This window comes from Pseudochaenichthys georgianus, chromosome 6 (genome assembly GCF_902827115.2).
Source record: "Pseudochaenichthys georgianus chromosome 6, fPseGeo1.2, whole genome shotgun sequence".
Lineage (NCBI taxonomy): Eukaryota > Metazoa > Chordata > Actinopteri > Perciformes > Channichthyidae > Pseudochaenichthys > Pseudochaenichthys georgianus.
Genome location: NC_047508.1, coordinates 44,254,126 through 44,277,769, shown reverse-complemented (window position 1 = coordinate 44,277,769; position 23,644 = coordinate 44,254,126). Strand labels below are relative to the sequence as shown.

At 41.1% G+C, this 23,644-nt stretch overlaps 1 protein-coding gene across 1 annotated transcript in view; it reads right to left on the bottom strand.

Moving 5' to 3' along the window:
- The window catches only part of LOC117447926 (receptor-type tyrosine-protein phosphatase zeta-like), a 103,255-nt gene that overhangs the window by 34,019 nt on the left and 45,592 nt on the right, over positions 1–23,644 (bottom strand). The window contains exons 2-5 of the mRNA XM_034084943.2: positions 19,268–19,330; positions 12,425–12,604; positions 5,630–5,781; positions 3,231–3,326 (exon numbers count right to left, since the gene is read on the bottom strand). Of these exons, the coding sequence (XP_033940834.1) occupies positions 3,231–3,326; positions 5,630–5,781; positions 12,425–12,604; positions 19,268–19,330 (491 nt within the window). The remainder of the gene's footprint in view (positions 1–3,230; positions 3,327–5,629; positions 5,782–12,424; positions 12,605–19,267; positions 19,331–23,644) is intronic.

Here is a 23,644-nt window from a genome sequence, read left to right as displayed (position 1 = left end):
GCACACCTTCCCTCCATCCTGAGGGTCTCCTCCGCTCAGAGCCTGAGCCCACACATTGATGACCTTGCACCCTGATGAGATGCCAAGTATCTGAGCTAGCATCACTGAGCAGCACACTGACTTCAATGGATGCTTCCTTCTGCACTTTCTCTCTTGAGTCAACACGGCATGTTTGGTTTCTCTTTGAGGGGAATAGTTTTGTTGAAGCTGTTGTCGGCCTGTGGGAAAATGTACTCATAAGAAATGACTCTGGAGAAGCTGCAGATAGAGCCATGAGAAATGAATGCAGCTGATTATTTAATGTTGTTTTTATAGGCAATAATTTAAGCTTTGTTAGTTCCAGGTTTAATTTGTGCAATAAATTCATTTCAATACGTTCTGCAATAAACATTGAACCAGTCCGGCCCTCCACTAGCACCCATTTTTTAATTTTGGCCCACTGTGTATTTGAGTTTGACCCCCCCCCCCCCCCACCTACCACTGTAGGGTAACTAAAGTGTAATAATAATAATGCATGATCTATTTCACGAAGGAAGGTTCAACTATAGAAGATCTTAAGATCAGGCCAGGTGCTTAAAGCATCAGGACTTTAAGGTTAGATAACGTTTTTGTAGAGTTAAAAAAGTTACTCTGGTTTTCGTTGGGGCCAAAAATGTTTCTAAGCTGCTGTAAAAATACTATTTAATATGAATATTTATGTATTGTAAAATATATAATTGTTAAACCAACACCAGTGTTGATCATAAATAAAATAAAATGTAATTAAAAACAATTAAATCACACATTTAATTATTAAACATTAATTCTGGTCATAACTATAAAATATTAATCTATATTCAGGATTTTAACCCTGAATATTGAAGTTTCTAAACACAAAATTGCTTTGTTTTTCATGTAAAATACACTAATATATTTCCTTTTGTCATGTATATTAAATCCCGTTTTAAAAAGTCTGACACACATACACACACACACACACACACCCACACACACTCCCACCCACCCACCCTGCAGCGTCTCAGACATTTCTCTGAGTTTCGTTCCAACACGGCCCCGGTTAGTTCGAACATGCCAACACAGCCTCAGGCAACGCGAGACAAAACGAAGCAAAACAAAGTAGGAAATGCGTGATGCTCGAACCCTGGCACCGAACAGGAAAACACAGACGAGAGCCAAGATATGAATCAATCTGTTCAAACACTCACTGATGTATTACTACCGCATAGGAGTTACACCTCTGATACACTCGGTCGTTCCCTCAAAAAACCTAAAAACCACCCATATACGTGTGCGAAGACCTTATGTGTATGAACGTGCCGACTTTTACCCCACACAGCAAGGAGCAGAGGTGGGAGAAGTACTCAGATCAGGTATTTGAGTAAAAGTAGAAGTACTCCGATCTTGTACGTGAGTAAAAGTAGAAGTACTCAGATATTGTACTTGAGTAGAAGTAGAAGTACTCCGATCTTGTACGTGAGTAAAAGTAGAAGTACTCAGATATTGTACTTGAGTAAAAGTAGAAGTACTCAGGTCTTGTACTTGAGTAAAAGTAGAAGTACCAGAGTGTAGGAATACTCTGTTATAGTAAAAGTCCTGCATTCAAAATGTTCAAGTAAAAGTATAAAAGTATTCTCATCAAAATACAGTAAAAGTAGTCGTTGTGCAGATTGGGCCATTTCAGAATAATATATATGATATGTTTTATAATGATTGATCATTAAAGTGTTCTCAAAGCTGGTGAAGGTGCAGCTAGTCTGAAGTACTTTGTAGACTGCAGGGTAGCTGGTGGATTTACTCCAGGTGGAACTAAAGTCTGATTCAACACTTGGTTATATTTCATATCCTTCATCCACATCTGTAAAGTAACTAAAGGGATTAACATGTAGTGGAGTAAAGGTACAATGTAGCAGAAAATGGAAATACTCCATCAAAGTACACGTACCTCAAACATGTACTTAAGTTCAGTACTTGAGTAAATGTACTAAGTTACTTAACTCTACTGCCGAAATGGCAAAAGTACACAGGGGGCATCCTTCCCTCAAGTAGAAATGCAGATACTCGGGTTAAAAAATACTCTGTGTTTAACAGCCTGGTTCAGGTTAGAATCCGTGTATCTACACGTTAAACGTTAGTTTAAGCTGATAGAGTTGGATTAGGCTATGAATTAAATAAAAAGCAAAAAGGTAACAGAACAACCAACCTTGTTCAGGTTAGCTATAAGTTAAATCAAGCTAAGGAATTGAATTAGCAGAAAAAAGCTAACATATTAGCCTGTTTAGGTTAGCTATCAGTTAAATCAAGCTAATGTATTGAATATGCAGCCATAAGCTAACATAATTATTAGCCTGGTTAGGTTAGCTATCAGTTAAATCAAGCTAATGTATTGAATTAGCAGCAAAAAGCTAACATAATTATTAGCCTGGTTAGGTTAGCTATCAGTTAAATCAAGCTAATGTATTGAATTAGCAGCAAAAAGCTAACATATTAGCCTGTTTAGGTTAGCCATCAGTTAAATAAAGCTAATGTATTGAATATGCAGCGATAAGCTAACATAATTATTAGCCTGGTTAGGTTAGCTATCAGTTAAATCAAGCTAATGTATTGAATTAGCAGCAAAAAGCTAACATAATTATTAGCCTGGTTAGGTTAGCTATCAGTTAAATCAAGCTAATGTATTGAATTAGCAGCAAAAAGCTAACATAATTATTAGCCTGGTTAGGTTAGCTATCAGTTAAATCAAGCTAATGTATTGAATTAGCAGCAAAAAGCTAACATATTAGCCTGTTTAGGTTAGCCATCAGTTAAATAAAGCTAATGTATTGAATATGCAGCGATAAGCTAACATAATTATTAGCCTGGTTAGGTTAGCTATCAGTTAAATCAAGCTAATGTATTGAATTAGCAGCAAAAAGCTAACATAATTATTAGCCTGGTTAGGTTAGCTATCAGATAAATCAAGCTAACGTATTGAATTAGCAGCAAAAAGCTAACATATTAGCCTGGTTAGGTCAGCTATCAGTTAAATCAAGCTAATGTATTGAATTAGCAGCAAAAAGCTATCATGCTTGTTCATGCCTCAAGTTTTCTCAATGTTAGCTGCTTTACTTTCCACCGCTGCTAGCTCAAATGTCAGGATTTAAATAGGTTTGCATTTTAAGGTGCACTTTAGTATTGAGAGACAGACAAGAAGCCTGTAAGCTGATCTCAGGATTCTCAGGATATAGGATCACCTCAAACAGCACGGCGAGCGCTGTGATCCTGCCTCCAGCCTTTATGGTTTCATCTAAAGAGTCGTAGAGATGCGCCTCGTAGCAGAAAATCTGCATCTGTGGGAGAGAAAACAGAAATATGTTAAAGGCCACCTATTATGCAAAATCCACTTTTTCATGTCTTTTATAGGATTTTGGAAAATAGCTGGAAATAAGGTCTGTGGAAAGCGAACCCGTTTGATAAATGCATGTTCAGCCGGATAATCTCCACATGTCTGCCCTACTTTTATAATGTTCTAATCATAAATCTAATGTCCAGAAGCTAAATGCTAACGTTATGCTATAAGGGAACTACAGCCGAGTCCAGCAGCACGACTTCAACGTCACGCCGACTTCAGATCCATATTCAAACACACAGATTCAGAATGGAACAAGTTGAAGCGTTTGTCTGAACACTTTGCAGGAGGCAGGGACTTGCTTTCAAGCAGAACAGAAACTAACTTAGAGGAGTGTTTACGTCTTCGGTGGAAAGACGTACAACGAGCTCCACGACTTCTGTAGTCGACTTCTGGTTTTTCATACCACTGCTACGCTGACGACACCCAACTAATTCTGTCCTTCCCCCGCTCAGAGACCCAGGTGGTCGCACGCATCTCTGCTTGTTTAGCTGATATCTCTCAGTGGATGTCTGCTCATCACCTCAAGCTCAACCTTGACAAAACTGAACTGCTTTTCCTTCCGAGAAAAGATTGTCCCTCTCTTGACCTGACGATCAACATCGGCCCCTCTGTTGTTTCCCCGACCCAGACTGCAAGGACTCTGGGTGTGACCCTAGATAACAACCTGTCCTTCACTGCAAACATCGCTGCTCCAACCCGCTGCTGCAGATACACGCTTTTCAACATCAGGAGGATGCGTCCCCAGCTGACCCAGAGAGCCACGCAGGTTCTGGTCCAGGCTGTCGTCATCTCACGCCTAGACTACTGCAACTCCCTCCTGGCTGGTCTACCTGCATGTGCCATCCGACCTCTGCCGCTCATCCAGAATGCAGCGGCTCGTCTGGTCTTCAACCTTCCTGAATGCTCCCACACCACTCCGCTCCTCCGCTCCCTCCACTGGCTTCCGGTAACTGCTAGAATCCACTTCCAGACCCTGGTGCTTGCGTACCATGCTGCGAATGGATCTGGCCCTTCCTACATCCAGGACATGGTTAAACCGTACACCCCAGCACGTGCACTTCGCTCTGCATCAGCCAGACGGCTCGCTGCACCCTCGCTGCGAGGGGGACCCAAGTTCCCATCAGCAAAAACACGTGGGTTTGCTGTCCTGGCTCCAAGATGGTGGAATGAGCTCCCATTGACATCAGGACAGCAGATAGCTCACACACCTTCCGGACTGAAAACTCATCTCTTTCGACTCCACCTCGAGGATAGAATGACTAACAAAGAACTGCTAACAGAGCACTTATATACTAATAAAGGACTGGCTTATCTAAAGCCAGTTGAGTAGCACTTGAAACGATTGGCTCTATGAAACCTGATGTACTTTATGATTCTGTTTTCCTCAAGGTTGTGTCTTCCTGGTCGAATGTACTTATTGTAAGTCGCTTTGGATAAAAGCATCAGCTAAATGCAATGTAATGTAATGTAGTCCTATTCAGCCACTTGGTAACAACCATCGATTTTCAGACACGTCAACTCTTCAGAAATCACCAGTGGGGTTACTGCTGATGGATTTAATGTCGTAGAACAAAACGTGATCCGTCTCTTAAATTTGTCTCAACCACAGACCTTAGTTCAGATATTTTCCAAAAACTAGTTGAATGGACCCATTGACTGAGAGACCAGGGAACAGGAAGTGGTCAAATGCTCACTTGCGGGTTTTACGAATCGTTGCGGCACCAGATGGGTGCATCTCACTTCGGTTAAATGGTTTCCTTGCGTCCCTCACTTGCGTCGTTTCCCTGCGTCTAGTCCCTCCCTCCAGGGAAGCAAGGAGCGACGCAAGGAAACCACGAGAAGCAGGGAAATGAGTTTTAAGAGCAATGGAACGTCGTTTCCTCCGGAGCATCACGTGAAGCGACGTCCGTTTGTGACGACGCCGCACAGCTGATCGTCTGACAGCAGCCAGATCAGTGCATGCGCTGCATCGTCCAATCAGTGAGCGATACACAGTAAGGGGGCGGGGCGAGTGTCTGAGGATTTCACCGAAGGATGGTCTGGTCGTTCCTCAATTATCGCTTCTCTGGCAAAAATAAGGCCACTGGGACGCTACTCAAAATGGCGCAGACAAATCAACTTCTGGTGATACCGAGCCCGAGGAGCGAGGAAATGGAAAGTGAGACGCACCCTATCACGCGAGGATAAGACGCAAGCGAGGGAAACGAAGATGCAAAATAAGGTAACGGAATTAACCCTCACCTCCAGAGGGTATTTGACTCCATCCAGACTGTGTTCGGAGCCCTCTGAGGACGCGTTGCAGCGCCCCCAGTGGAAGGCGATACGCCCCACCTTGAACTTTGACCCGAGACCTCCTCCGCTGACGTAGAAGTCTCCGTCCACGTCCACCGCCACTGAAAACAGAGAAGACATAAAGACACTTAAAGGGGACGCATTCACAGGATTGCAAAGCTTTTAAAAAGTGGCAAAACCTGCAGGAATTAGACAATAAGAAGAATAAGAACCTCTGCGCTGCCAATAAAAAAACACGTTGGTGCTTCTGTGCTCTTTGCATCATGTACAACTTTCAATGTTTATTTAAGTTTCCACTTACCGGCCAGAAGCTGAATATGTTTCAACATTTCCCCGACACATTTAGCCATTCCTACGATTTGTTCATAGCATTAGCTTATTATGACACAGCTTGCATGGTGCTTCCTGCTCTTCGCATGTGATTGAATATAATAATATAAATACATTAAGGTAATGTGCTTATATTTAACGTGGCACCTTTTCTATTGAAATTACCCTCATTAAATAAACAGTCCAATCCCAAAGATCAGTGCAACAACATGAAATTACAGAAACAATTATTCGTGTTCGTTGCTCGTCATTAAAGGCCCTGTCACACTGTCCCGAAGTGGACACCCGATGGACACACGAATATGGAATTGTGAATTTCGCACGAAGATGGCCCCGAACCACACGAAGGCAACATTTACATTACATTTAAGAAATTCAACTGCAATGAAAGTACCAAAAACAATTATGTTACAGTACTATGATACTGTACTGATATCTTCAGACTTTGTTCTTTACTTTATCCGTCTTTATATGTAGAAGATATTACATTTTCTCCGTCATGTTGTTGTTTCCATAGAAGCAACAACTTCCTGTCAACAGTCCTTCAAAATAATATATTATATCCTTTTCAGTTTCACAGAACACAAATTGGGTTATTTACATAATATGATGACACGACTTGACAAGATGCCCTCACGAGTGCCTTACGAAGTTGCCGCTCACGAAGTTGCTGCCGGAGCCTGAGAAACTCCACCGGCGGTCATACGATGGCTTAGACGCCCTCACGAACGGCCCGATGTTGCTACGATCACAGCCGAATTTGAACATTTCCTTTATCGTGTCCATCGGGTGTCAATTTCGGGACAGTGTGACAGGGCGTTTAAGAACTTCCATTAGACTCTCATTCATGTAAAAATACTTGCTGGAAGTTTTGAGGAATGCATCCCCAAAATCTGCATATTAGCTTATTTAAACACGAGGGAAAAGCTAATTTAATCAAGAATGTATTTCGTCTCTGCTATTGTTCTGCTTATTGTGCGAAGGCGACATTTATACTTTGCCTTTTAATGTTTATTTTATTAGCTTTTCTTTTTAACGACTGATTTGATACGCCATTTTCTGAATGTCTTTCATTTTCCGTAAAGCACTTTGAATCGCCTTGTGTTGAAAAGTGCTATATAAATAAACGTGCCTTGCCTCATGGATAATTGCAGTCAATTGCAACACTTAATATTAGAACAATTGCTTTTGTGAAGCTAACCTTGAGACGGTGCAGATATTGTCCTCAAGTGAAGCTATATTTTAGCAGCCAACCATTTAGAATACCACCAATAATGGACTTTAAGGGACCGAAGATCAAAAGACCTCGACACAATACCCCCCCCGACACCTTTATCGGACCACCCAACAATGACTCGGACGAACAAGGGGATCTTCTTCAGGTGGGTTTTTGTTCCCCTGACAAAAGGTCGCCTCCGGGTCCAAACGCTCTTTGATGGTGTAATAAAGGTGGAGCGCTACGCAGTCCTTTCTTCTTCCATACTTTAACGTACATTTCGGCGCACCAACTGTTTTGCTCGATAATAAACATGTTGTCACGTCTAAGGACGCTGCTTGCTCTTTATCCTCGCCACCACTTTGATCTGCGTGCGGTTGGCCTCATTCCCGTCCTCTTTGTTGTGCGTGTGTGTCTATTATGTTTTCTAATTTCCCCTCGAGGCGCGGCAAATATTGACTCAACTTGTCCCGAATTCATTCCTGTTGAAAAGTTTGTTTGCCCCGCAACAAAAGCCAAGAACAGATGCGCTGCAAACCGGCACCTCTTTCTCTAGAACTGGAAACGTACACCTCAACATGTGTCCCCTCTTCTCCATGTCTCTTCTACATCAACATGTGTCCCCTCTTCTTCATGTCTACATCAACATGTGTCCCCTCTTCTTCATGTCTCTTCTTCATCAACATGTGTCCCCTCTTATACATCAACATGTGTCCCCTCTTCTTCATGTCTACATCAACATGTGTCCCCTCTTCTTCATGTCTACATCAACATGTGTCCCCTCTTCTTCATGTCTCTTCTTCATCAACATGTGTCCCCTCTTATACATCAACATGTGTCCCCTCTTCTTCATGTCTACATCAACATGTGTCCCCTCTTCTTCATGTCTACATCAACATGTGTCCCCTCTTCTTCATGTCTCTTCTTCATCAACATGTGTCCCCTCTTATACATCAACATGTGTCCCCTCTTCTTCATGTCTACATCAACATGTGTCCCCTCTTCTTCATGTCTACATCAACATGTGTCCCCTCTTCTTCATGTCTCTTCTTCATCAACATGTGTCCCCTCTTATACATCAACATGTGTCCCCTCTTCTTCATGTCTACATCAACATGTGTCCCCTCTTCTTCATGTCTACATCAACATGTGTCCCCTCTTCTTCGTGTCTCTTCTACATCAACATGTGTCCCCTCTTCTTCATGTCTCTTCTACATCAACATGTGTCCCCTCTTCTCCATGTCTCTTCTACATCAACATGTGTCCCCTCTTCTTCATGTCTCTTCTACATCCACATGTGTCCCCTCTTCCTCATGTCTCTTCTACATCAACATGTCCCCTCTTCTCCATGTCTCTTCTACATCAACATGTGTCCCCTCTTCTTCATGTCTCTTCTACATCAACATGTGTCCCCTCCTCTTCATGTCTCTTCTACATCAACATGTGTCCCCTCTTTGGAAAGAGACTCTGAAAGTTTCAGGAACAAAGATTTTCTCTCTTTTTGATCCATTTCTATAAAAACCTGTCTGAAAATGAGCTGATCAGATTTTGGCCACTTTATGATGTCATAACAATGTGTTGGCCATTAGCCAATCAGCAACCAAGGTAACCCCCCCCCCCCCCCTTATCACCTGAATCTCCTCTAGAGCACCATTGAGTTCTTTGTAACCAAACCTCTCTCAGAGGGGCGTGGGGAGGGGCTCCTTATTTTCATCTAAAGTAACAGACAGAGAATCAGCACTTTGGAAACAGGGCTGAAACAGAGGGGATTATGGGTAATGCTGCGATGATCTGTTTGGTGTTTCAGCCAATCAGAGACAGGCTCTGGATACATCGGAGACCTGTCATGTATTGATGAGAAACAGTAGAATAGTGGACCTTTAAAGCTCATGTCTGCATGTGTCTTGCTTTTATAAACTCGTATCTTCATGGTCTTTAGACATTTGTATAAAGCCTCAGCTAAATAAGATGGCTGTCTGTTCCTTGAACCTACGCCAAGGCCCATTTATAGGCTGATAGAAACAGGTTTAACTACTCAACCCTGCTCAGATTGTGCCCCAAACATCTCCGTTAATAAAAGCCTTTGGTGTAGCTGGCGTCCGAACAGCGACTACAACAGAGCACTTCTTATTTCTGAGAGTCTCGTTGCTAAGAAGCACCGAACTCGTCTGTTTGGAGCTGTTCCCGAAAGGCGAGGCTAGATCCTTCTCTTGTCTACAATTTCACTTAACAATTACCTTGAATGCAGACTGCAGGTTATTGTGTGGCACACCACTTAGAGCGAGGACATATTCAAAAGGCTCTCAAGCCTGTCAAATGAGGAACTGGTAACTGTATCCTTTACAATAGGACACCAGGTTATAAGGAAAAGGCTTATCGCTGTCTGTCTGTGAGAAACTGTCTTTAGAAATACAGACGGACAGGAGGGAAGGACACAAGGAAACTGTTTTATATAACCTGACACAAAACACAGCTTTGGAAGACGATGCAGATGCCTTTAACCTGTTGAGCCCCGAGCCTGTTTTTCAGGTCTCGGGCTCGAACATGACATTCCCAGAACAAATTACCATAACTTCACTTCTAAAAGGGGTATATTAATAATCTGTTTTCTCAAAGATAACCCTGTGAGCTGGATGTAGAAAAGTCAGAATCAATATAGATGTTTTTATTTTAAAGTAAATTCAGATTGAACATAGTAAAAAAATGTAAATGATTGTGTCCGTCCAAAAAAAACATTACTTATAGTGAAAACCACCCTTGAATGATGGGATAGTAGATTAAAAGCTTTAGGAATCCAAACTACAACATATAAGAAGTGCCCTGTATCAAGATTGATGCAAAACAAGTGACATTTGACCTTTTAGAGAGATTTAGAAAAAACAAAACACTTCTGGGGTCATTCGGGTGGATTTGACCTATCTCTGGAACCCATTGGTCGATTTTGATGATTGACACCTCTTTTTAACCGTCAGAGCCAATGGGATTGAGGGGAAGTTCCACATACTTCCCCTCGAAGTACATGTTACCAAATAAGGAGTGAGAGTGACGCGTAGCCAGAATACCCAAAACAGGAAGCTGTCATACACTCTAGTAGCTATCATTAGCAGCTAATATGAAAACTCAGTTTTTGACATAAAAATTGAATTATGGATTATTAATAATTTTTTCAAAGTGACACATTGGATTAATCCTTGGATTAACCTTCAGCCGCGTTTTCATTGTTTTAATGCCATTGAAGACGACTTTTGATCAGAATAACAGCTAAGGTGAGCATATCTCCGTTTTTTGCTACCTAAAGCTACGTTGTGTGATGTCTGTTTGCTTACGCTGTCGCGAGTTCTGATCGCTTAGTGATGATACTGATATTTCTGGAATCTGTGGAATCTCAGCTTGCTAATCGATATCTTGTATGTGCAGTTACGATAAGTAATAAGGGTATTTATACCGTGAGTTCTGTGCTAAGTGCGTTAGCATTTTTTCGCTCAGGGCTAATTTAGACGCTTCTTGTGAGACTTGTGTTTTGTTTCGGTAAAAATGGTTCATATCGTCAGTTAGCTGAGTTTCTTCCCATTAAGTGAGTATGACACATTCATAGTTTATTACATATTAAGATGCCCTGAGACAGTTTCGTGAAAAAAAAGCCCGTTAACTTTTACTTTACTGCAACTTTTTTAAGCCTAAAAAGCTCATGTTAAAACTCAAGAGAAAAAAAAAATCACAGCCTGGCTCGACAGACTCTAGAATACCAAATAAATAGATTAAGGAATATATGAAAAAATATGATATAAGAGCTTAAGCTAAAGAGGTGTTGACCTTGTGTACTGCGAAACACTTTAACAGCTTTACAGAGTTAAAGCAGCATTCAGAGTAAGCTCAAAACACAAAACTGACATATGACCATAAAGAGTAGTTGTTGCTAAGATGTTAGCAACCAGCAGCTCACATCAGAACAATACGACTCATTAGGAGTCTTCTTTCTACTCAAAGCAAGTCCAATGTTTGCTCTGTGTTTGGTCTCCACCAGCTCCTAAGGGACACTTCCGTCCCTTTAACTGCGAGATGCGCCACTGTGTGCACCTGCTCGTCTCTAACATGTGTCCGTAGACTTTTGATCTGAAAACGTAACAATAAAAGCGTTGAGAGGAAACAAAACGGTAAAGTTGTGTTAATTAAAAAGCCAAGGAAAGGATATGTTATTAATTATCTGGAAGTTTGTAATAAAACATTACTTTCTGATTTATACATGTCCTTGTATGATGCAATAACACATGCAGTTTCGTATTAATCTGCCACATTTAGTAATAAACAGAATTAATGAAATCACGATGTAATACAAGATATTTTAAGCTAAGGAATATGTAACACTTTAAACCAAACAAGATGTTTTATAATCCCATAATATTTATAATTAATATTCATAACATTTAAAAATGTAATTTAACATATTTATTATTTAAATATTTTGTAATAACCACTGCAATATATCACACACACACACACACACACACACACACACACACACACACACACACACACACACACACACACACACACACACACACACACACACACACACACACACACACACACACACACACACACACACACACACACACACACACACACACACACACACACACACACACACACACACACACACACACACACACACACACACACACACACACACACACCACACACACACACACACACACACACACACACACACACACACACACACACACACACACACACACACACACACACACACACACACACACACACTTTTATTTTTACCTTTTTCTAGCATGATTCTATATTGGGCAATGTTTACCCGTAACTCCACAGAGTTAATAATATGAAGTTGTACACACTTTTTTTGTGGCAATTGTATTCTAATATTAGTCTATCACAGTCAGATAACATAATTATCCACTGTCTTCACTAAAGGGAATATAATGAGTGCATTTAATCATGTTTTACTTAAATATGTGGTGTAATGTTTTAGCGCCATAAAATTAAATTACAAAAGGATTGTACGGTTATGAATGCGTAATAAGTTATGATGTAGTTCAAACAATATTGGATGATAGTCATTACTTTTGAGTGTTTTGGACTGAGTTAAATCATGGCTCAAAATGGACCAGCGAACGGCAACAGCTTTCGAACACAACACAAGGATTCAGGAGACCTCTTACCCGTCTTCCCGTCGTTCTTGATGGTTGTCCTTTCGGCCGTCAGCGTCTCCCAGCCCTCGAACCGGAGCTTCTGAAACTGAAGCTTCACCTGGGCCAGACTCTCCTCGATGTTGATGGGGGATTGCTTGGCGTTGCTGCAGGACGGGAACTTCTTGGCCCAGTTGTTCTGATTTAAAGTTCCTGAAAAGCAAACGGAAGGTTTCAGAGGAAGCTGTTGAGGTACTAACAAAGCAAACACCGTGGCGGGAACCCAAAACATAGGAGATATTATAGGAGAGAACACATGCTATACACACACTGATTTCATTCCTATCAGTGCAATTGTTTTTTTTAATATTATTTGCGAAGAACACATTATTATGCACATTATATTGATGCATTATAATTCATGCTTTAAAAGGTCACCTATCACGCTATTTTAAGGCAAAGCATGGGTCTCAGATATATAAGAATATATACAAAATATGTCTATGATGTGTTTTGCTCAAAATACCAAACAGATCAGATAGCCTCAAACCCCTCTACTTCAGCCCTGTTAGAGAAGTGCTGATTCTGGGTATAAAGCTTTTTTTTAAAGTGGGGCGGAGCTTATGCGGGAGATTCTACGGCAGATTGTCAGCTAAACACTGCCGTGATGAAACGCCATATCATGTTCCAAACCACATCAAGGATTCTCTCTGAAACAGTCTGGAGCTCAAAGGCTTTCTCTCTTGCCGGTTATACCACAAGGCGAGTTCCTTTCTACTTCCTGCTTCTTCACACACATGCTCTCCAGCACAGGTTAGCTCTGAGTGTTAGCGATGCTAATGTAAACATATTACGTCCAAAACAGTCGGGCATTGTTTCTGATAGCGACGTTTCTGATTGGCCCGTGGCTCCACATTTCAGATATTACGTCATATCGGATGCAAATCTGGATCAGCTCCGTTGTTCCCCCGTTTTTAGAGATTTGGGTACGGAGGAAAAGAGAGAGGGGTTTATTTTCTGACACGGCGTGAGTTCCCCGACACACCGGGGACACATCTTTAGGTATAAAAGACATCAAGAAATGCATTTTGCATGATAGGAGACCCTTAATGTTGCATCAGGTTGGATAGATAACAAAAAGATTATAATAGTTTTCAAAATAAGCAGACAAATAAAATGTATCCTTGCGCAGTTGAAAGTACAATATTGTTTGACAAAATGTTGGCAGGTTGTGGCTTGTTCTGATTCAAAGTTCCTGCAGGGAAAACAGAAACAAGAGTTCAGAGGAAGCCGTCGTTGGAACGATCAGGAGTTCCTTGGAAATTGCACCAAAAAAACCGACCCATGGAGTCTGAATATCTAAACTAGAAGAGAGGTATACACATAAAAGAAACTGAATACAAGATATACTGTATACATAAGGAGTAAATAAGAATGAGCAATAGAAAGATAACATTGAATACAATATTTGAAATATTATATATATATATAAAAATTAGAGTAAGAATTAAAAGATGCCCTATTCTGCTTTTGGTCATTTCCCCTTATATACCTTTTTCAACTCAGGCCCACTTAAGAATCTAAAAATGGTCGCGGCCCACATTCAACCATAAACAATACGGAGGCTAAATAAAGTACTTTTTATTTTAATTAGAAAAGGAGCTGGCCATCAGTAACAAACAGACATTTCTATTACACGGTTTAGTTGAATACTCGTTTCTGATTGGTCGATTCAGAACATGTGACACGTTGTTAATCCAGTAGAACAGACCGCTGTCAAGGACTGTAATGACCGTTGCTAAGGAGGATCGAGAAAGAGAAAGGAAAAGAGGTTAAAATAAAAAAGAAATCGTAATAATGAAATGTTTCCACACGCAAAGTATTTGGTGGTCCACTTGCAATGCTTTCACGGACCACTAGGGGGCCACGACCCACAGGTTGGGAACCGCGTCTATCAGGGTTCATACACTTTTTCACCAATGATTTTCAATGACTTTTCCATGACCTCTCAATGACCTTTACCTCATTTTCCATGACCAAAAAAAAATTCCCACTGAAAATGGTTTATTTGAACACGGAACAGGAAAATAAGGTCTGCACATGAAACATGTTGTGCCTATCTAAAACACATAAAATAGTAGGCTTACTAGCTTCTACACGCTAAAGCAACTGTAGTCAGGGAGGCTGGTATGAAAAAGGTGGCAAGGACCCGACCCCTGACCCCCTGAAAGCAGCAGTGTCAATAATAACAGAAACGCCAAAGAGTCACATCTAATAGAAATATATAAAAGCATTTATTTTAATTGTGTAGCAGTCAGTTTATAATTCTGGCAGCACTGTTGAGCATTTTGAAAATGTATTGTCATGCCTCTGTGCAAGGCTGAGTCTTTCTATCTTTATAGCCACTGGTGTAAAGTAACTAAGTTCATAAACTCAACAAGTACTATACGTGGGTACAATTTTGAGATACTTGTACTTTATTTAAGTATTTCAATGTTTTGCTACTTTGTACTTCTACTCCTCTACAGTTCAGAGGTACATGGTGTACTTCTACTCCTCTACAGTTCAGAAGTACATGGTGTACTTCTACTCCACTACAGTTCAGAGGTACATGGTGTACTTCTACTCCACTACAGTTCAGAGGTACATGGTGTACTTCTACTCCTCTACAGTTCAGAGGTACATGGTGTACTTCTACTCCACTACAGTTCAGAGGTACATGGTGTACTTCTACTCCTCTACAGTTCAGAGGTACATGGTGTACTTCTACTCCACTACAGTTCAGAGGTACATGGTGTACTTTTCCTCCACTACATGTATTTAATACATTTAGTTACTCTACAGATGTGGATGAATTATGTGAAATCTAATCAAGTGTTGAATCAGACTTTAGTTCCACCTGGAGTACCCTGCAGCTACCCTGCAGTCTACAAAGTACTTCAGACTAGCTGCACCTTCACCAGCTACCCTGCAGTCTACAAAGTACTTCAGACTAGCTGCACCTTCACCAGCTTTGAGAACACTTTCATGATCAATCATTATAAAACATATCATATATATTATTCTGAAATGGACCAATCTGCACAACGACTACTTTTACTGTCTTTCACTATATTTTGATGAGAATACTTTTATACTTTTACTTGAGTAACATTTTGAATGCAGGACTTTTACTGTAACAGAGTATTCCTACACTCTGGTACTTCTACTTTTACTCAAGTACAAGACCTGAGTACTTCTACTTTTACTCAAGTACAAGACCTGAGTACTTCTACTTTTACTCAAGTACAACATCTGAGTACTATACTTTTATTAAGTACAAGATCTGAGTACTTCCACTTCTACTAAAGTACAAGATCTGAGTACTTCTACTAAAGTACAAGATCTGAGTAGTTCTACTCGAGTACAAGATCTGAGTACTTCTATTTATCTGAGTACTTCTACTTTAACTCAAGTAAAAGATCTGAGTACTTCTACTTTTACTCTAGCACAATATCTATATTTATACCACCTCTGTTTGTAGCCTATGAAAAAAACTATTAGAAAACGAAGGCTAAAGCTAACGTTAGCAGATAGTGACAATGTATGCTAGCTAGCTAGCTCAACGATTCCTTAATGATATTGTGACAGAAAAACTTTTCAGTTCACATCACGCTCTGCCGCTCTGCTCTGAACACCTGAAGGGCCCGTTCTAACAGCTGTTCACCAGCGGCTCAGTCTGTGCCACAGTGACTCCGCACAGTTAACAAACGCACCGTAGATAATGTAGCTGACCGTCATACCGGAGCAGCAGAGTTCAGCCGACAGGCAGGAAGAAAACTTTAGTTACATTTCCATGACTTTTCCAAAACTTTGGGATAAACATCGTTTTCCATAACTTTTCCAGGGCCTGGAATTTGCATTTTGAATTTCGATGACTTTTCCAGGTTTTCAATGACCGTACGAACCCTGGTTAGGTTTTAGTGCATGTAAATGGTCTACTGTACAAAGGCTAACATCACAAACAATTTAAAAAGAGCAGAGAGTAGAATAATATAAAAAATACTCAATTAAAGTACAAGTACCTCATTGTGTTTTCCACCAAAGCTAAACGGTCAGTTTTCGTAGATAATTAAATAAGTAAATCCCTCTTAAAATGCAAAAAAGGATGATGGGGAAAAAAGGCTACGCAAACCCATAATTAGTCCATATGAGTTATTCTTGTCTCATTAGTTGGATACATAATCTTTGTCATATTCCTCAAAGACCCCTTACAGATGTGCTAACGCTGAGCTAACACGCTAATCACCTCCAGCTGTTCTGGCTTTAATGTTAATATCAACTCTTGCAGATCTTTTCTCTTGCCGATCTCATTAGGGTCAAAGTCAAAGATTTTTTAAAGCTGACTTTGACTCTGAAGCCTGCAGCGTTCTGCCAACAACTCGAAACAAAGAGTTCAGACTCAGGTTTCCTCTCTCAAACACAACGCTGACATGACGGATGGAATAAATACAGCGCGGTAAGTGTGTAAGAAAACCAGGAACACAAATTATACTTCACTTTAATTACATGTGTGTGTACGCATGTTATGGCACCTCAACGTGAACCGAACAGATGTAATCCTGCAGCTCATATTCCCGTCTAACTGATCTACAGCTTCAGGCTTTTCGCTTCACTTTTATTGCATGTGAGTTTCTGCTCATATATGTCGAAGAAGGACTACATCTGGGTTTGATCACTTCTGCTCAGAGTGTTTCGATTAAATCCAGCATTTTTTCTTTCGATCCAGTTAGTCTGGAAGTTCTGGAGGTGGATTGGTGGTCGAAGTTCAGGATTTTTTTATTTGGATAAAAGGCAGATGATATTTAGAAAGCCCCTCTGCTGATGTTCAGGTGTTTCAGGCAGGAGGATCAGAGAGGATGTTTCTCAGCGACTGCACTGACCTCACCACCTTCAAAGAACGTACAAAAACTCACCCCTTCAATCTGGCTTTTAATGTGTGATTGTTGTATTGCTTGATTTGAATGTGTCCCCGGTGTGTCGGGGAACTCACGCGGCTTCAGGAAATAAAACCCTCTCTCTTTTCCTCCGTACCCAAATCTCTAAAAACGAGGAACAACGGAGCTGATCCAGATTTGCGTCCGATTTGACGTAATATCTGAAATGTGGACCCACGGGCCAATCAGAACACTGCTATCAGAAACAATGCCCGACGTAATATAGTCGGTGTTTACAATTTTTTAAAGCTTTATACCCATAATCAGCACTTTTGAAACAGGAAGTGAAATAGAGGGATATGAGGCACTAGTGAAGGAAAGTAAAGCAAGTTATTTTAATCAAATCTCACCATCTGCCGTTTCTCAAAAAGGTAATCGATAATCCTCTCATTGTAATCTTTCATTCAACTTCATTATATCCACTGCTTGAGGTGTGATGTGTAAATCTAACCAAACCTCAAAAAAAATATATGTCGATTTTGGAGTTTATTTTAAGTCAACAAAGACATTTAAATCAAAGTTCAACATCTGCTGTACCCCGAAGAATCCATCAGACCGCTCTAATAAAGCCACCGCTCAAAGTCTGACGGTTAAAAGACAGCCATCAGATTTACAACCCGAACATGTCGCGACAAGGTTCAGCTGCACCCAAAACCCCGCCATCATAATTATTATCATTCGCTTATTAAAACCTGTTCGCGGCTTTAGTCAAACCTATTTCCCATTACGTTATAATAAAGTTTCGGATGTTTAAATGATGGGTTTCGTTGAGTCGTTGATTCTTGGAATAGATCAAAGAAGGAGATTTAAGATTCAATAATTATCTTCCATCTTGTGTTTTGGATTTTAATGTATTATTAAAAAGCGTTTAAGAACTTTTTCATTTAGATTCCTTGAACCAGATGATCCTCGTAACGATGCAGATGTTTGCAGCTTTTGTGCTAATTACGTGCTGTGGTGCAGCTGCTGTGTGTCTGTGAGCAGGTCACATGACTCTCTGTCTGCACTCTGATTGGCTGTTAAGAGCTTTTTCCACCAGAGGACAAAGAGCCAGAACCAGGTCAGAGAGGATTCTGGGTGAGGACACACACACACACACACACACACACACACACACACACACACACACACACACACACACAACACACACACACACACACACACACACACACACACACACACACACACACACACCACACACACACACACACACGCACACACAGACCACACACACACACACATACACACCACACACACACACACACACACACACACCACACACACACACACACACACACACACACACACACACACACACACACACACACACACACACACACACACACACACACACACACACACACACACACACACACACACACACACACACACACACACACACACACACACACACACACACACACGGAAAATGTTATTGACTTAAAAAAAATCATTTTTTACAAAGATTGAAATTATTGCAAAAATATTTTATTTATTAAAAAATATGATGTCACGGATTTGAAAATGGTCCGCTTGCTGTGCGTGGAGATAAGCAAGGGCGCAACGATCTGCGGAAGTACGGTGAGAAGCTCGATTGAATAATCAGAACTCCGTAAACTCATTTGATCCGTCTGGATGAAGCACCTTTTATTCTCTCAGTCACTTCCTTTGCTGCAAACCTCTTTAGCCGATAAGCTGCTGTGAACACCACACAGCGACCTTCCTCCCGTCACTCGTCACCAGACGTCCCAGACACAACAACTAAACAAACGCCAAACCCTCCGCTGACTCCCAGGAGGTTATTCACACACAGGTGAAAGAGAAAGTAGTCACCGAGCTCTTTGAGGGTGAGCTCTGAAATACTTTACATATTATTATTAATTCCTCCGGTGTGACTCACCCGCGTACGACCAGTCGATGTCCTCGGAGAACTTGCGTTGATTCCTGTATGCGTATCCTTCAGCTGCGAGAAAAACAAAAAGAGAAATGGTCATTTAAAATATTTGATATTGAGTATTAATGAGGGATCGTCGGTTAAGTGGTCTTTAAGGGCAGGTAACATGCAGGCAACAATCATTAAATACACCTTATTTAGAATCGACTCCACAGGCTTTAAAAGCTGTAAGATCTTTACTGAGACAAATGTCTTTTTAAATTCCTGAGAGGACACATGTGTTGGACCGTAATGTGATTTATGCATTTCCTTTGATTTGCTGCTCAACATCGAGTCACACTGAGGAAGCATTGAGCAGCTGCGTCAGAAATCTAAAAACACACCGAAACACTTTAAACTTTCCAACACAGGAGTCACTTGCATCTACCGTACTTTTCGGACTATAAAGCGCACCTGCATATGAGCCGCAGCAGCTAAAGTGTCCGTCTGTCTTGCTCTCGTTCTGTCTCTCGGTTCCACTTTTACTTTGGCGCGCTACCTGTCTCACTCTTTTCCGGCCTCCAGCTTTTCCTGCTGGAGCCCGCCGCTTAGAGGTGGCGGGCGCGGACCGGTCCTAGAGCCCGTAGCGTTAAAAGTGGTTAATTTTACCTGTAAAATCCATAGGTGTAGGAGGTTCCCTAGTGGCCGTTAGCTATACAAAGAAATAGTCCGAAAAGTACGGTAAGTGAGTTGTTATTTGGTTTGCTTTCTATAGAGTGGTGCAGTGACGCGTCCTACAACCAGGAAGTGAGTCAGCGTTTCACCACTTCCTGTCCCCTCGTCTCAGAGCCAATGGGATCTCTCCATAGGGTTTTGGAAAGTAGCTGAACTAAGGTCTGTGGTTGAGACGCATTGAAGAGACGGATCAGGTTTTGTTCTACGACATTAAATCATCAGCAGTGACCACACTGGTGATTTCTGAAGAGTTGACGTGTCTGAAAAACGATGGTTGTTACCAAGTGGCTGAATAGGACTACAGAAGTCGTGGAGGTCGTTGTACGTCATTACGCCGAACACGTAAACACTCCTCTAAGTTAGTTTCTGTTCTGCTTGAAAGCAAGTCCCTGCCTCCTGCAGAGTGTTCAGACAAACGCTTCAACTTGTTCCATCTAGAATCTGTGTGTGTGAATATGAATCTGAAGTCGGCGTGACGTTGAAGTCGTGCTGCTGGACTCGGCTGTAGTTCCTTTATAGCATAACGTTAGCATGTAGCTTCTGGGGACTAGATTTATGATTAGAACATTATAAAACTAGGATAGACATGTGGAGATTATCCGGCTGAACAAAAAATAAATGGTTTCCCACAGATCTTATTTCGAGCTATTTTCCAAAATCCTGTGGAGAAATCCCATTGCTTTCTGTCGAGGGACCCAGTAGCTTACTTCCGGGGTTTAGGACGCGTCACTGCACCTCTCTATAAACCTCTCACCCGGCTCTTAAAAACAAATAGTTTTACCTTCTGAAAATATACCTTCCTTCCTTATAACTTACTTCTAAAACATTAACATCAACATCTACAAGTGCATCTATGTTTGTGTGCGTCTATCCCAAGTCTATATTGGGTCAAGTTGGGATGCATGTAGACAGTGGCGACTGGTCATTAGGGGCAGCAGAAAGTATTACTTTTGTACATATAAAAATGCCACTGCATGTAGAACCCATAATGCTCCGTACGAACAGTAAAACCATGGCAGAAATAACATGGTATTCTTCAGGAAGAGCACAGGCTGTTTTATTAGATTGCATTGGAGGAGATACATAGCGTACACTGAAGGTGGGTCCACGTGCAGGAGATGCAACAATGTAAGATATCTCGTCAAAACATGTCTTCGAGAAGATTCTGGATCTGATAAAAGGATTACAAATGTTGATTTTAATGTATTATCGTGTGATTGCCTGTTTATATGATAGACTTTATTTTAATTATGCTTTTTATCTACTCTAACAATAACAATTCCCCTGTGGGGTGAATACAGGGTTTAAGAGGTAGTCAAACTAAAATGAACAAGGCTTTCTGGACTCAAAGAGAAATTTTTGAGGTGCTCTTTAGATAAGGACATGTAAACACAAAAACCACAACCTCTCTTGGAAGCAATTTTAAAAAATTTCTTTGTTTTAATGACATAGTAATGATGACTTTTTGGGGCGTATTAGGGAGTCATTAGTCGGGAAATGACAGAGAATGAGAGATGGCATGATGCTGGACTAGAGACAGGAACGTTTTGGTTCATGACACCCCACAGATGGTAGATTTAATACTTATATTAAAGAGTATTTAATGACTGAGAGGTGTTCCAGCGCTTCAGACCCCGTAGGCTCATATTAATGCCTTATTCTCAGCATACGTCTCCCTCCCTTCCTTCCTTCCTTCCTTCCTTCCTTCCTTCCTTCCTTCCTTCCTTCCTTCCTTCCCTAGTGACCTTGCAGACTAACTACTTTCCCTCTCCTGATGTATATTTTCTCGGCGGCGAGATGTCAGGAGGCGACATCATTAACCCGAGCGGCTGTCCGGGCATCTGTCACGTTAATGAAGTGGAGACGGGGGCCTGAGGGGCCGTTAGAGACCGACACCTCATTACCATAACGGAGCAACGAGGGACAAAAGACAAAGAGCAGAGGTCACATGACACGCAGAGGTCACGTGACAGGCAGAGGAAACACAGTGACGCCATGAGGTGTGCGTTCACAAGAAGTCACTGTATTGGGGAAAATGTTGGGAATTTATCGACGGAAATTCCTCCAAAGGGGAGAAACATAAGAGGGTTTGAATCATGTTGGGAAAACACTGAATGTCCTCTTCCAGTGTGAGAGGAACATGATATCAAAGGTATCCCTCATTTCTGACGTGGAGCTAATCTGAAGTAAACATTGAATACTGCTTTCTGTTCCTCCATCTTGTGACTGTGTGACTCCCTCTCTTGGATATCAGCGTGTGAAGGACACTGCTCAGGAACTAGTGGATGCTCTGCATGTGATGACTCCTTCCCTTCTGGAGAGGATCACAGATACATGAATCCTGAGGCTGAAGCTCAAGCCGGGGACCAGGGATTATTAACATTTAGAAGCAATCAGAAAAAGTCAGAATTTTGAGATTTTTAGGAAAAGTCAGAATTTTTTGAATTTTTTTGAAAAAGTCAGAATTTTTTGAATATTTTTGAAAAAGTCAGATTTTTTTGAAATTTTGAGAAAAAGTCAGAATTTTGAGGAAAATGTGTTGTGTAAAATCAGATTGCCCCTTTGAATACAACAGCATACAATGATATAAAAAACTAGTCTTGGCAGTGCCCTTCCCAACATTTACGTGATTACTTATGCCACCTTTGTTTGGGGATCAGCTGTCTTCAAACTCAACCTTCATTTTGATCTCAACTATCTGTACAGGTGTTTCGTTCGTTCGTTGGTCATAGGAGTGGCTGTTACCACCAGTGACATAACATAACAATGCCCGCTGGCCATGTTTTAAACGTTTAAAGTGTAAAAGTTCCAGGTTAAGTCAATGGGTGGCGGTCGCTAGTAAAAAGATGGACGACTTGCTTTTGATGACGTCACATTCCCCTTCCCTATGGAGATTCTTCAAATCCACATTAAAACCAAAGTAGCATGCGTCAAACCAACCAAAATTCCATCAAGAGTTTCAAACTTCAAACTCAAATCTCTCTCGCGTGTTGAGAACCTTCTTCCCAAATTACAATTGTTGACCGCTCTGTTTGAGGTGGGTTCAGAATTAATCTGCAGTAAATTAGGAGATGAGGTCTCCTGCTGGGAGGCGTTGTTCCCTCTGAGATATCGCTCTAATCCAGGATTACATGTTTGACAGTCTGCAGGGCAGCACCTTCAACATGGAGACCGTCAAACAGGAAGTAGAGTTCTCGTGTTTTCCAGTGATCTGCTTAGATTAAGAGTTAAGAAGAGATCGCAATCACTTTAAAGGTTTGGATCGGATTGGGTTTTAAAACTTCCTGCGGGGTGGATTTTATCGTCCTGCAGAGGGAGCAGATGGAAGGACTTTCTACGTGGTTTCAATCAAAACGATCCATGTCTTTTTACTACTACAAAATAAGATAATTTGGCAGGTATGGATAAAAGTAGAGATGTCCCGATCCGATCACGTGATTGGGGATCGGAGCCGATCACGTGATTTTCAAAAGATCGGAAGAAAAAAATTGGGGATCGGGAATTTTTTTTTTATAAAATATTTTTATTATTTTATTTAATGTTACAAAACAAAAATGACCATGTTCACGTCTTAAAGTCATCCTGAGGACTTAGTTTTGGTTTCAAATTACACAACATCATGTATGTGTTGCTTTCTTTGGGCTTGTTTTCAGACCTGGTTGCTTATCT